Raw genomic sequence first — 14,106 nt, forward strand, 5'->3', positions numbered from 1 at the left:
ACAGGGGTTCTGTGTCAGGGAAGATTTCTTGTGTCATCAACGCACTTTTCGCATTCCAAGCTACACCGGCGTAGGCGCTTTGGCACTGTTTGGTTGAAAGTTTTCAGTCAATAAATTTGCAGCTATTCCGATCTTGAGGTAAATTCTTGGCACGCCTCCGGTGTACTACGAATAAAATCAGTTTGTCTGCATGTAGCAGTGGGGCTGTGCACATGCATTCAGCCCTGAAGGACAAATTGTGATCTTTTTGAAAATGTTCAACTTCCAAGAGCTGCTTGTCTTCCATTGTCTTTGGAGGATTTGATCTGGTGGCTCACGCCTTTACGCGATTGTGGCACGCAATGTGTTTTAAAGTGGCAACAGTTTGACACTCTACTGAGCGTTGCCTGTATGACACACGGGAAAGGATCAGTTATTCCGCCCATCAGGCCGTACACTAAAACACGCTTGTCCTAGCCGAGTTATGAACCAATAACAACGAGATTTTCGAGGCAAAACTATATGTTACACAAAGCTGTGAAGATTTCATTCGCTCTCGTGTTTTCCCCCTGGATAGAATGTGGTTTGTCATTCTTGCATGATCGACCTTTTTTCGAGCATAGAGCACAATAATCACGGCACTGAACACCGGTTCATCTGTGACTAGTCACGGAGCTTCAGTCTTGTGATATCTCGTGTACCCAGTCGTGATTTCGTGGACGACGATTGCTGTTCTTGAGGCAACAGGAAGGCGCTACAGTTTGAGAACCACCAGCTGCTTCGTTTGTTGAAGATATACCTTACCACACGTGTAAAGATTTCGTGATCTAAGGTCAGTGTGGCCACTAATTGGGCTAGCCTGGCTGTGACTAGTGTGTTCATGTGTAAGGGCTTTCGCTCACTTTTGACTAGGCCGAACCCTGTGACGGATTTCGGTCCCGCATGCTAGCGATGTAGGGCATGTTTACAAGAGAGGAATGCAGAAATCATCAGCGTGAGAAAATATTTCTGGGTGGTGCGCGGGGCATCTCAGATCATCATACGGAAAAGTAGGAGGTCTTCATAAAACTCGAACTCAACATCACTCGGTGCCATTTAATCCAACCGGCTGTGAGTGCCATCAGAAATTCGGATGGCAGCTGTCCATACGGCAGAAGACTTTACAGCCCTTCATGCAGTACGGTAAGCAATGATTGTCCGGAATGTTTCAGTTACAAAAACGCCAGGCGGGTTGCATCTGTGAGAACGTGCTCGAATTCGCTTCTCACATGCCTGGCACACTCACGGTTTTGAAATTAATTTGAAGCCGACACGCGCAACAGAGGGTGCATGAGATATCGACTCACGAATACTGTACATCTTTGTCGAATCCAGTTCAAAATGCGACGGTTGTTGTGCGCGTTCACATTTGTAACTCCTACCTGAGCATCGGTTTACTTCATTTATGAAACATTGGTACGCGCGAACTCTTCAACCCTAGTTCAATTCCGTATCATTCTGCAACACCTGGGTCTCTCTGGCAAGGTTCACATCGTGCCTTGCGAGAGTGTGGTGGGCAGATTGACCAGCCACCAGCTTTTGAGAACCCCTGGGAGGGGCTCTTCCTTTCGGACCTGTGCACTGCGTGTCTGCAGCATAGTGAGCTTGTCCACCGTTTTAGCCAGAAAGACCACCTCGTTGGATACCGCAACGGCGCCTTCCGGTTCCGACTTCTTCAAGAGACGGGTCGCCCAACTCCATTTCGTTCTTTCAGCAGCCGCCTTCGCGACATCGCGGGCCAGTTCCTCCGTTCCCTTGAACGGGGGCAGGTAACCGGTCTTCCGTAGCAGGCCTTGCGCAGAGGTCATGGCATCCACCGCGCTGACACTGAGCGCATACTGCAACTGCAGGTACATTTCCAAGCTGCTGAAACCCTCACTGGACAGTTCAGTGGCCATACATGTGTAGAGTTCCGCATTTTGCGCATACAGGCCTTTCAGCTCGTGCAAAAGTTTGCTGGCGTGTTCCTTCCATTGTGCGTACTGCAGTGAGTCTCTCGGATCGTCCATACCCTCTGCCTCTTGGCTCGCCTGCTCACTGGATGCCTCGCTTTCCGGCGTTGTTCCGAGCTGCAAGGACGTGAGAAGCGCAGGATTCGCTTTGGCAAGGAGCTGCGTCATCTCACGTTGAATCCCTGTCAACTTCTGTTCGATAATTACGATCTTCCGAGCGTTCAGGGCGACATTGAGGTACGTCTCGACGGCCACTTGAGTAAGCTTGTCCGGGGCGCCCGATTTCAAGTCCTCGTAAAACTGGACTAAGCTCTCTGCACCTTGCGCCATCACTTGAACGGCTGGGACTTCGGAGCTCTCCGCGAAAGCGGCGCGGACCTCGCGCACCAGCCGCCGGCCCCGCGTGAGTTCGACTTGTCGTGGCTGCTGCCTCAGACGAAGCATAAGGAGAAATGTTGCCGCCAGCATCACCGCGCTAAGGGCGTAGACTGACGCCAAAATCTGCACTCGACTACGGGCAGGTTTGAAGGGGCGTGGTCGGATCGAAGTCAGCGACTCGGGACTCACCACAGTGTGTAGGTCCTCCAGCTTAGGATGCATCCTGCGCCTGGAACTTGACCTCCTGAGGAAAGTCGTAAAGGCCTCGTTAGCTAAACTTTTTTCTGCGACGTCGGCGAAGGGCTCAGACTCACCTACCTCTGGGTGGGTGACCTGCTCTGTGCCAGGCGCTGCCATGGTGCCGAAATCGTGGTCTGAAGCAGCTGCCTTCAGCAGTCTGCCTTCCGGGGGGATATTCGGGTACCTTTCTACGGGAGGAAAGGACTTCCGGTGAAGTCCTGGGTTTGTTCAAACCTCCCCACTTGACGCATGCGCAGGAGATGGAAACCGCCCACACTAAATGGAACACTCGAGCCCCGATACGCAGATCAAGGTTTTGGGTCTCCGCAGGACGGTAGAGCCACCAATACGTGCGACATGATAGAAAGAGAGGAAGGATCGGGAACACGCACACATCCTATTCCAACAGCAAGTGGCTGAAGGAGCAGCGACGATTTTCCCTTCGCGCAGGGCTGTGCTAGGCAATAGAAACATGTTACGGCCCGCTGTTCGTCGGCAGCAGGCCTCCCAGCCAAACGACCCTGCGTAGCGGGACAACTTCACAATAAGCGCAGAGAGTGTTGATACACAGGGATTGTCAGGTCCCTACGGCGGGGAATATCAGCCGCGCTAAAATTTCGCGGCAATGACTCGGATGAGAAAGCTGGCCCCGGGCAACGGGAGCGCCGGGTGGACCCGTACGCGGTGGTTTCGACTCTCAGAAACACCTAGGCAAGGATGCTGTGCCAGATGCTCCCTGTTCGACGCTATGCCCAATAAAACATTGAAAAAGAACGATTAAGGATGAGCGAATATCAAAAAAAGTCTTCACATCCAATGGTCTACTCGCAACTCACCTTCGATGCCGCCTTGAAACTGCAGTCTCCTTTATTGGCGGGCAACAACCGCTGCCCCGCGGAGGGGCAACGGCCGTAGGCACTCGCGAGGTACCAGAGATTCCCTTACGTAAGAGGCGGGCTGCCATTGCTCTCAACTTCTTGATCTTACTTGTATCCAGTGAGTCGTGTCGTGTTTGGTGTTACTCTCGTCTTCCGAGACTTCGCTGAATGTGTTGAGTCACACGATTCGCTTACAAGAGGAAAACGAGGTGTTTTACGCGCTGTGATTTTGATAAAACAGTAACTTCTGTTCTTGAGTCTTTGGATAAAGAAGGGAACTGGTGAGGTCCCGCCGAAAGGTTCGAGGATAGGTCCGCAGCACGAGATAACAGAAAGTCTATTTTGCTGCGACATCGATGACAAGTCTCGGCGAAGTAGGCCTCGAAGGAGAGAACTGTCCACGGGAAATCAGCATGTGGTGATAGTATGCTGAATTCTTCAGAAGCGAGGGCGACTCAAGTGAACAGCGTTTCTTTGGTAGACTGTCAGTATCTTAAAGTTTGTTTTACGCTGTCGACCACCGTTTAATTCTGTATTCTACCTCCTAGTGGAGGCCGAGACTGTTGCATCGTGAGGGTTGGCAATCAGACAACAGTTTCTCAAGGCAAACCATTTTTTAACGCATGCCCATATCTATCGGATCCATGCAGAGCACACACAATGTTTTGGATTGTTTTCATCTGTGGTCAGCGAAAAAGGTTGCTCAGTTGGTGTCCTGCGTCAAAAAGTGGCGAGGGAGACGTGGCCGCGCTGAAAAGGTGCCAGATGGAGAAGAGATTGGACAAAAGAGCTTGTCAAGTTTGAATCAGACTCGACACAGAGTGCTCCGAACGGGGCGAGGAGTCGAGGCTTCCTGCGTGTATCATTTCGGAAAGTCCTCTTACAGCATGCAGTGGTTAATCATGGCGACAGCCAACTCTGAAGCGAGAGTTCTGGCTTGTCTTGCAGGGACTGCAGTAGCAGTAAATCCGAGAACTGCTCTTGCTCATTCGTGCCATTACGTGAGACAGCGTACAACCTAGTGCAATAACAACTCACCTGCCTCATCGTGTTATGGGCATGCGTTGGCATTTTGCAGCAGTCTTAGCCCATAAACGTCTGCAGATCCCGTGTCTGTCTGGCGTGTAAAATGGTCACTCTGATTTGCAGCATGTATCCAACTGTAACAAGGCCAGTGGTCAGCCCGTGGTCTACTGGTAGCGTCTGCTGCAGGAAAATTACTTTTTCGAACAGCGGACGTCGACCTCCTTTAGAAACGCGTGTTGCCGCAAGTTGCAGTGCTGGTCCGTAAGATGGAAAATATCATGCGTGACTTCGACACTGAAAACAGTGGCCGAGTTTGCGTGCATGTGGGAGGCATTGGCACTTTTGGTTAAGTGAACGGAAGATTTTTCTTCTAACACCATTAAACGCACTCCTGGAGGCATGCATCGTGTCTTTTAGTTGTTCTTTACTTTGTGCCAAAAGCAGGCAGCGTCGGAGAGTCCCCCGATGATGTGAATACTGCGGTGCGCTGCGCCTCCGATAAACTGAGAGGCGACGACCATTCCCTTTCAAGACTGTTTCCTGCTCCCGTGTTTCTTCCGTTGCCGGGAAAGTGTTTATCCTCACAGAGATTCCCAATCTTCAAATCGATGCCGGCGGACTCCGGCGGAAGACCAAAAATTTTGTAAAAAGTGTATATGAAGTGGAGAGTCGTCTTCACCCTCTACGCGTCTTCCCTGTCTCAGGCGACACCGCGAGGGGACCTCAATCAAGAGGATGCCTACCTTGCCTTCTCTCACCGTTGCACAAGGCAGTAAAGAGGCAAAGTCATGGTAGAATAGAATACACGTTTGCGTGTGAGAACCGAAATGCAGTCAGTTCCAAAGTACGTGAGGAAATCATTATTTGCCTGGTGACAGCACTCAGTGCAGGTGGTGGCACTTCTTCTCTGTCCCGACAAAAAAAAACACTTTTGCACGTGAGTGCAATGGTCAGGCGGAATTTAGCGCAGTGGAGTCTGCGCTTTCCTGTGGTGCTCTTCAGTTTTGCACTATATTTTTTTAGACAGTCACCGCCCTTCAAATGTACCAGAGATCATTTCGTAGTCCAGTACGCCGTACTAGATCTGACCAGACTCCGGTCGAAAAAAAGGCACGAGTTCTCCCAGTTGGCGCCGTAACGGTGTGCACTAATCTTGACAAGTTCGCTTAAACTCTTTCTGGGAAAATACTCGCTTCGAGTTCCCAAATCCACGCCGTATGACTCGTCGCGTCGCCCACGGATGTCAGCCAGAAAGGGCCGGCTGACACTGTCTAAAGCATTAGACACAGAATTGCCTGGAAACAGCGGGCTTCTGGAATACACATCGATATTGGCACGTGTCCCCCCCCCGCCAGAGTCTATGTTTTGAAAGGCGCGTATACACAGCTGCATAGAGATCTACTCGTTTTTTGCAGGCATCGACGGTGTTGCTGCACAAGAAACTGTCCTCCATTAGCTTGTTCGTTTCGCGGCCTCTCACAGCTGCAATAACACAAACTTTTGTGTAAAGTACCTTCGGGATTTCTCATTAAGAAACAAAAAACATACATGCGCGTGTCTTACACCAACAGTTGGAGTGAGGCAGCGCTACGGACGGCTGCGGCATGCGACTGGGTTTTTTCGCTTGTTGCATGCACGGAGACAAGTTTGTCTGGAAAGATGGACATGGAAAAAAGACCCTTCTCGATAAAAAGACTGGTTTCTATGTTTTATGATGCGCGCTTGCGACGTTACGAAACTTGGCTATCTTATCAACGAACGGTTATCGTTCGTGGCGCCCGTGAGGGCCTACATAGTTGGAAGCGGTGTTTTGTCGTCTTTTTTTGGTCTCTTTCCGCAGACGCTCTTCCTCTGAATGTGTCGTCCTCCAGGTGCTGAACTTCCAAATAACAAAGTTTCTCCTTCGATGCGTACCGTCTTTAGCTGCTGCTTTCCGGCCTGGTTTTCCATTTCCGTTTTTTATCCCGAGCCACTCGCCTGCCCCGGCCTTCGAAGGCCGTCGCCTTTGGGTTCCGGAAACGCTGCCGTTTCCGGCAAATAAAACGGCGGAAGACGCTCAAGAACTTTTCCCTCGAAGCATTCAGCGCGGTGCACAAGCAAAGGTATTCCATTTCTCTCTGAGGAAGGTAGGAGAACGCTCTCCTTCTGTTGGTTGACCAGCTTTTCCCGGGGGCCGGTGGCAGTGCGCGCTGGCCCCGTGTGTCAACGTGACCCAGCGTTTTCTTGTTTTCTTTTAGTTTCTCCCAAAGCGAGTTGGTTTTTTTGAGAAAAATCGCGACCCGCTTTGCACTGACCTCCGCCTGCCACCGGTTGCGCTGAAGGCAGATTCGACGCGCCTCTTAAGCGCCTGTCGCGTCACAATTCCCCTGGAGGGAGCCCTTGCGTAGCCTGGTTGCCTTCCTTTCGTCCACGTTTTCGAGGTTCAAAGTGACCAGAGGGCGCGGAAGAGAAAGTTATTGAAAAAAATTATATTTCAGACGGGAGACGGCGCCATGAAGGATGCAGAACACACAGAGAAGGACGAGGGCGGCGACCCTCCGCAGCGGGACAGGACGATCATGACGCACCGGGCAGATGGAGAGCACAGTGGCGCAGAGGAAGAGAGGAGAAATTCCGACGCGGAGGAGACAGAGGCTTCAGGAAGACCTCAGCATTCAAAGGAAGGCAAGGCCGGAGACGCCCCCTCGTCAAATGCAGTTTCTTGGTCTTCCCCTTCGTTTTCCTACGAATCCTGGCTGCAAGGCGCAGATGCGTATCTCCTCGAGGACGAGTCTAAGCACCTCCGACAGCGGGAACTGAACAAGATTTTTAAGGTAAGTTCAGTTTCCTCAGACGGTCCAAGAGCCACCCAGGATGTCAGAGAAGGCGAATTCTTTTCAGGGGCTCTCTGAAGAAAAACGGGAGCCGTGCACTTTCCATGCCTAGGCAACATTTGCTGTGTCATCTCGAGAAAGAGCTGAGTTGGAGTCAGTCTTTTCACAGAAAGGAAAAACCGTTTTTCCTCTTTGGCTGCAGAAGAAACTTTCCGAGTACAACGCTACACGGCCGCGACGCGAGTCTCCGGATCCGCAGGAGTCTTCGCATGTGCCAACTGACGGGAGAGACAGAGCGGCAGAGGCTGGTCGGGGCGAAGGCGGAGCAGACTCTGACGCGGGCGCCAAGAGAGCAGAGGCGGCTCGCGCGCCAGCACCGGTTCGCGAGGCTCTGAAAGAAGACTTTCTCGCTTTCGCAGAGTTCAAGAGAAACGCGCAGAAGCCGGAGCCGAGGAAGGCAGCGGCGGAGGTCGCCTCTGATCCGCCGTGGTTCTCCCCGGCTGTCGCGGCCGCCGCGACCGCAAACACTTGGGAACCTCGCGAGCGGGGCGGAGACCTGAGGGGAGAGCCACTGCGGCGATGCGGAACAAGAAGAGACAAAACGACTTTCCCCGAAAGAGGACAGGGCGCATCTGCGTCCCCGCCTTCCTTCCACGTGTCTCTACACAAGGAAATCTGCGACCTCCTCGCCTACATTCAGCCAACTGACGTGAGTCGCTCAAGTGGAGTCCAGAGGAGGAGACAGGCCCCCGCCGCCTCCCCCCAAGCGCCCGGCGCGGTCGTTTGGACAGCGGAACAACCACACCAGCGCGTCGGCGAGCTGCATGCAAGGTGGAAAGTAAAGAGAGACAAGAAGGGTGCGACGCGCCAGAGAAGGGCGCGCCGCGGAAAGAAAAGAGCTGGGTGACAGGGCGCGAAGGGGCGGCGGGGCAAGGCAGTGAGAGAGGAACGAAGACAAGAAAGGAAGAGAGCGAGAGAGATAAAGAAAAGAGATGGAGCAGAAAGGAAAAAGCGACAGACATGTGGAGAGGGAGAGGAACGTGGTAGCGACTGCTTCGTTGTCCCAACGGGAGGAGAAGGAAGTTGAAAGGTGGAGACAAAAGAAAATGTGACGGCTCTATCCCCTTCCTCAAGCGATATGTGTTTCTCTGAATCTGCTCTTGTTCAGGTTGAAGAATACAAGACGCTCAAGGCTATTGCTCGCCTCCAGTTTGCTGCCTCTCTGTCCTTCCCGGGCTGCTCTTGCAAGTAGGCCTCTTCTCGCCTCTTCATGTTCTTCTCTTTGTTCTCTGTCTTTTCTCTCGTCCTGCTCTTTCGCTCTCTCTCCTCTCTCTTCCGTTCCTTCCCGCCGTCTCCCTCTCTTCTCTCTTCCTTCTGCTCTTCCTCTCCTCGTCTCCGTCCTTCTCTCCTTTCTTCTCCCCTTCGCTGAGAGACAGGACAGGTGCTCCCCAGTGTCTTGTGTCAACGCTCTTTGAGTTCTTCTGCCTCACGTTCCCCTCCTGTCTCTGCAGATGCTTTGGAAGCTTCGCGACAAGCATGATGTTGCCTGGCGGCGATGTCGACATCTGCATCTTGATCCCCTCGTCTTCGTCTCTTCCTTCCTCTGCTTCTTCCTCTTCCTCTTCTTCCTGTGCTGTTTTGGGCTCGACTTGGACGCCGGCATCGCGCGGCGAGAACCACCCGGCGTCTGTGAACCGCAAGAGGAGACGCGAGGAAGGGAATAGCGCCTTGCTCGCTTCTCTGTCTCCGGAGGCGGCCCTCCATCACAGCGAAAGTGTAGCGCAACTCACGCTGCTTTCTGCCACGCTGCTGGACTTAAAGGTCGCTCAGGCTCTCGAACTTGTCTCCTCCGCGCGCGTGCCGATCGTCAAGTACATCGACGCGGAGACAGGCGTCCCCGTCGACGTCTCTGTCAATCAACCCAGCAGTCTAGAAACCACTGCGTTCGCGAGAGAAATGGTAAACACTCCACACAAAATAATTATTTCAAAGTAGCTTAATGGTCAGGCGTATGCACATGCCGCCAAATATGCATATGTATATATATATATATATATTAATCAATTTTTCTTTATATACATGTGTATATATGCGTATGTGTGTGTGTGGGTGGGTGGGAATGCATGCGTGGCGAGATGAATGGGGGTCGGCTTATATTCGGATACTTACAAAACTCGTTGAGAGAAAGCGATTTGCTGGACTGGGTTTTCGCCGCCACGGAGCGAGCGTGTGGTTCAAATGCACGGATACACATTTTCTTTACCTGCTCGGCAGCGTACTTGCATGCGCCAGAAGGTCGGTCAATCCGGGGCGACCTCTGTTTTTCCGCGTAGTTTTTCTCTCGTGTTCTTACATTCCTCTGCAGCTTGTCAAGTTCCCGCTTCTCCGCCCGCTCTTGCTCCTCGTCAAATTTTTTCTCAAACTGGTGAGGCCCTCTTCCCCGGATAAGCATCCTTTGCCACTACAGTTCACTTTCTTGTAAACAAACCCCCGCGTGCCCTACAGGCAGCCGACGCACTCAATGTTTAAGCGCATCCTACGCATTCCGCCCAGAAACTTCCCAATTATATGTACATGTATATATATATATATATATATATATATATATATATGTATACTAGTGGTGGATATCCGCTACTACGTATTCGGTCTCAGTCACTTACGTACGGACTTATTAGACATAGATGAAGAGATAGACGTAGATGTTCACAGGGAGTTGAGACATCGATCTGTATAGACGTGGAGACCTATTTATGTGCTGTGGACGGTGTGCGTGTCTGCCCATTTAAATTCGTATCTAAGCGGCATAGGAGTTCACTGAGAACTTCTAACCTCATATGTATATGCATATATATATATATATATATATATATATATATATGAGCGTGTGTGTATATCCAGATATATTGAGAACTGTCTGCAGGTCCGTATGCATGTATTTATGTCTGCACGTATGTATGTATTTGTATTTGTTGATACAAGCGTTTGGGTTGGTGTGTGTGTTTCAGCGTAATTTGTCGGAGACCTACCGGGGAGGTGCAGGAAGTTACTTGTTGTTTACGATGGGTCTTCTCTTCCTCAAGTCCTGGCCTGCAGCCCACGACCCAACTCTTCAGCGTGGGCTGCTTCTCTCTCACCTTCTCATCGATTTCTTCCACTTCTGGGGCAGACACTGGAACTACCGCGACTGGGGTGGATGGTGAGGCGCCGCAACAGAGGTGAAAAAGAAAGAGGGCAGGAGAGAGGATCGAGAGGGGTATTGAAGAAGAAAAAGAATGAGGAGAGGAGAGGAGAGGAGAGGAGGAGGAAAGAAGGAAGAGAAGACGAACGACGGAGGAAGAGCGCGAAAAATGAAGGGGAGAGGGGGACAACGAAGCAAAGTGGCAAGGCAGAGGAGAGCGAGGACGAAGTGGAGAGTCTCTCCTCTGTTTCGCCTAGTCTCAACAGCAGAAGTGAGTTTGATACAGATGGTCCTTGCCTGTTTTCAACTGTTCTTTGTTCTCTGTGTGTCCTCGTTTTTATTCTGCGTCTTCCCGCGGTATCAGTGTTCGAGGTCTTGGCCATACGTTTTTGAAGGATGCACGCCCGGAGCTGTGGGGCGAGAGACGCGAGCTGCTGTGCATGGAGAGTCCGACAGTAAGAACCGAGAGAAGAAGAAAAAGAGACAGAAGAGGAAGGAGAGAGAAGAAGAGAGGGAAAGAGAGGAGAAGGAGAAGAAGACGAAGACAAGCGGCTGTTGAGAGAAGAGGGGAAACAGGAGATAGACGAAAAAGAAACGAACAAAAGACAGAATTGAAGCAAAAGAGAAGGGCGAAAGGAACGGAGGCAGGACAAGGAATCATCCGTGTGTGCATGCGAATGAGGTGGACAAGCCGAGAAGAAAGACCAAGTTTTGGTTTGAGCAAGGAGAGACGGAAAGAACGCAAAGAAAACGAAAGCACATCGATTCAAAGTGAGGAAACGTGGAGGCGTGGTGACTTTCGGGTCTCCATCGACGATACAGCATGGTATTTTTCCGATTTTTTTTTCACAGACCCCCGACATTGACCTGGGGAAGAACGCGTTTAATATCTCCAATGTTAGAGCCGCGTTCCACCAAGCTTTTGCGGTGAGTCTGCTTCTCTTCCTGCTTGTAGCTGTCTGCAGATGTTTATTAAATGGGTGGTAGACGGCAGTCAAAAGCCGAGTTCTTTGTCTTTTTCTCTTCTTCCTGCGTGTTCTTCCTCGTTTTTCTTTCTCTTCTTCGTCTGCTTCACCATCTTCCTCGTTCTCCTTGTTTTTTTGCTGCCTCTTTGTGGCTGTCCGCGGTCATAAACATTCGTTGAGCCTTGCCGCGGACCCCGAAGCCGGAGTCAAGGAGAGGCGGTGACGCTGGCTTCGGCTTGTAGGCGGAGAGGAGCCGTGCATCGAGACTTGCTGTCTCGGTTGCAGACCCGTAGAGAGAGAAAGACAAAGTCAAATAGATGACGGGGTTGGCGGGGAATGGAAAGGAGGAAAGGCGGATCTTCTGATAAATGTGTGTGCGTCCTTCTTTCTCCTGTCGCATGCATGCAGGATCTCATGGCTCTTCAGGTTGAGTGGGTCGAAGCGGAGGCTCAGTGGCGGGCTGCAAGGGTGAGCAAAAGGCGCGAAAGAGAAAGTGAAAAATGACTTACAGGACAGCGAAGGGAAGAGTGAAGAATCCTTTTCTCTGACTTTCAGACGGTGTCCCTCAAGAGCGGGGCAGCTGCTGTTGTTTCTCGTCTCAGCTGTCTGTGTGGCTTTCTTCGCGCTTCATTTCTGTGTGTGCCTTTTCTCTCTCTCTGGCATTTGCGTTTTTCAGGAGTCACGACGCAAGGACGGGAACATCGATGTGCCTCTTCCCCGCATGTTCTCGGAGAGCCTCTTGGCGCATTTATTTGACCCGGCGCATGCAGTTTTTTCTCTTCGCGAGCCGCGACGCGTCCAGGTCCCGAGAGAGGAGACTGTTCGGTCTCTCCTCGGTTTGGGTCGCGCGCGGCTCGCCCGCAGAGAACGAGGGAGACACGAAAGACTGAACGAAGAAAAGCAGCAGCAGAGGACATGGGCAGAAAAGGAGAAGGGAGGTAAAGCAGAGAACGAAATGGCTTGGGTCGAGCCGGACATTCCGCTGGAGATGATGGAGGAGGTCGCAGCGACGTTTCTGCTTGCGTCGTCTGCACTGCAGGTGGAGAGCGAGGAGCCGAGAAACGCGCAGGTGAAGCGAGAGAGAGCGGGGACGGGTGGCGCAGCAGAGAATGCGGAGAAAGCAGTCGAAGACACCGAAAGTCGCAGGGCGCCGGGGTCCGCTCTCTCCGCTGCTGCACCCAGGGCGGAAGAAGGAAGGCGGTCAAGGAGCAGCGAAGAGGATTTCGACGATCCTGAGGTCGCGCAAGTCTTCGCAGCCTTCCATGAAAATGTGACAGAAAGCCATGTCAAGAAAAAACTTCAAGGGGGCTACGCGGCTTTCCTCGCGCGACTCTCCGTCCTCGCGTCGTAAACCTGTTTTGCCTCCCAATACCCACAGGACGAGAGGGCAATCATCTCTCAGACAGGATGATCTACAAGCTTCTTCTGGGAAGCCTTCGCTACGAGGCGGACTCATGGTTGAGATCTTGAAGATCTTTGTTTAGCGGATCCAAGATCGCCTGTGCTCTTCGTGACTAAACAAACGAAGTTCAAGACTGACACACACAGACATCCGAAATAGAAGACTAAACAGTCTCAGACATCGATATATATATATATATATACAAATATGCAGGCGTACATGTAAAGTATACACTAGGTTGCTTCGTGCATCTATTCATATGCATGCAAAGAAGTGTAAGAGATTAGAGTCGGCATGCGTGTATCCATATATATATATCTATATATATATATATATATGTATATATAGCAATGTTATTACATATACAAAAACAAATAGATATACAGGTTTGTAGCAGCAAACCTGTACATCCATACACACAATCATATACGTTTATATATATATATATATATATGTATTGGTATGAAGCTGTTTGCATGTATGTACAGCTGTGTATGTTTCCGGTGTGTAGGTCGCTGTAGGCACCTGAATCAGTGAGGTAGTTTTGTGGGGAGACTGTGGTGAGGAGTCGCGGGAGTTTTGTTTGAGTCAACAGGCCCTGCACGTCGCACTTTGTAGAGAGAAACTGCCTGCACTCACTTAGGATCAGAACGCGAGAGTTGGGTCGAGCGAGCAAGGCATGTGAACCAAGATACACAGGAGATCTGCAGACTGTCGTTTTCTGTGTTTTCTTCCCGTCACTAAAGACGAAACCTCGCGTCTGGGTTTCAGCTACTGCTGGACTTTCGTTTCTGGAAAAAGGGCATCCCGAAGTGAATCTCCTGAAGTTGTGCAGCTTGTCTGCAAGTGTCGGTTGCTCGAAGGGAGGTGAAAACAACTGGGAGCTGCAAAGACGGCGAAGCAAACGAAACAGAGGGTCCGCGCTTGGCTTGAACTTCAATTCTGTCATGCTATAAAGAACCGATGCAGGTATGTGTGTCTTTGTCTTCTGCATACACACAAACGCATGTATATTTATGAGGCATGCACGTATATATATATATATATATATATATATGTGAATATTTTCAGTGGCGTATGGACGTATTTTTCATAGTGTTGACTGACGCTAGATGGGAAACACCAGGTCTCTGGAAATCATTGACCGTCTCTTGAGCGGTTTCCGTGCCTGCTCCGCCAAAGAGAATATTCTTCTTTGCATGCACAGAAGGCGCGAGAGGGGCGCTATCGAGAGGCCGCAGGGCCGAAGTATT

The 14,106-nt window shown here is 51.1% G+C and overlaps 2 protein-coding genes across 2 annotated transcripts; one reads left to right on the forward strand and one right to left on the reverse strand.

Annotated features, from left to right (window-relative positions):
• Positions 1 to 1,505: 1,505 nt before the first annotated feature.
• On the reverse strand, positions 1,506 to 6,413 carry TGME49_210450 (hypothetical protein; the record flags this gene model as incomplete). The annotated part of the gene is made up of 1 exon (XM_002371816.2): positions 1,506 to 6,413. Exon 1 carries the CDS (start codon positions 2,703 to 2,705, stop codon positions 1,506 to 1,508), a length of 1,200 nt encoding a protein of 399 aa, XP_002371857.1. The 5' UTR covers positions 2,706 to 6,413.
• Positions 6,196 to 14,003, forward strand: TGME49_210440 (polynucleotide adenylyltransferase). The gene is made up of 10 exons (XM_018779505.1): positions 6,196 to 7,305; positions 7,508 to 8,014; positions 8,474 to 8,553; positions 8,817 to 9,264; positions 9,671 to 9,730; positions 10,314 to 10,504; positions 10,851 to 10,941; positions 11,339 to 11,413; positions 11,860 to 11,919; positions 12,128 to 14,003. The coding sequence occupies exons 1-10, from the start codon at positions 6,985 to 6,987 to the stop codon at positions 12,800 to 12,802; spliced, it is 2,508 nt and encodes an 835-aa protein (XP_018636501.1). The 5' UTR covers positions 6,196 to 6,984; the 3' UTR covers positions 12,803 to 14,003.
• Positions 14,004 to 14,106: the final 103 nt, after the last annotated feature.

Source organism: Toxoplasma gondii, chromosome IX (assembly GCF_000006565.2).
Source record: "Toxoplasma gondii ME49 chromosome IX, whole genome shotgun sequence".
NCBI classification, from domain to species: Eukaryota; Apicomplexa; class Conoidasida; order Eucoccidiorida; family Sarcocystidae; genus Toxoplasma; species Toxoplasma gondii.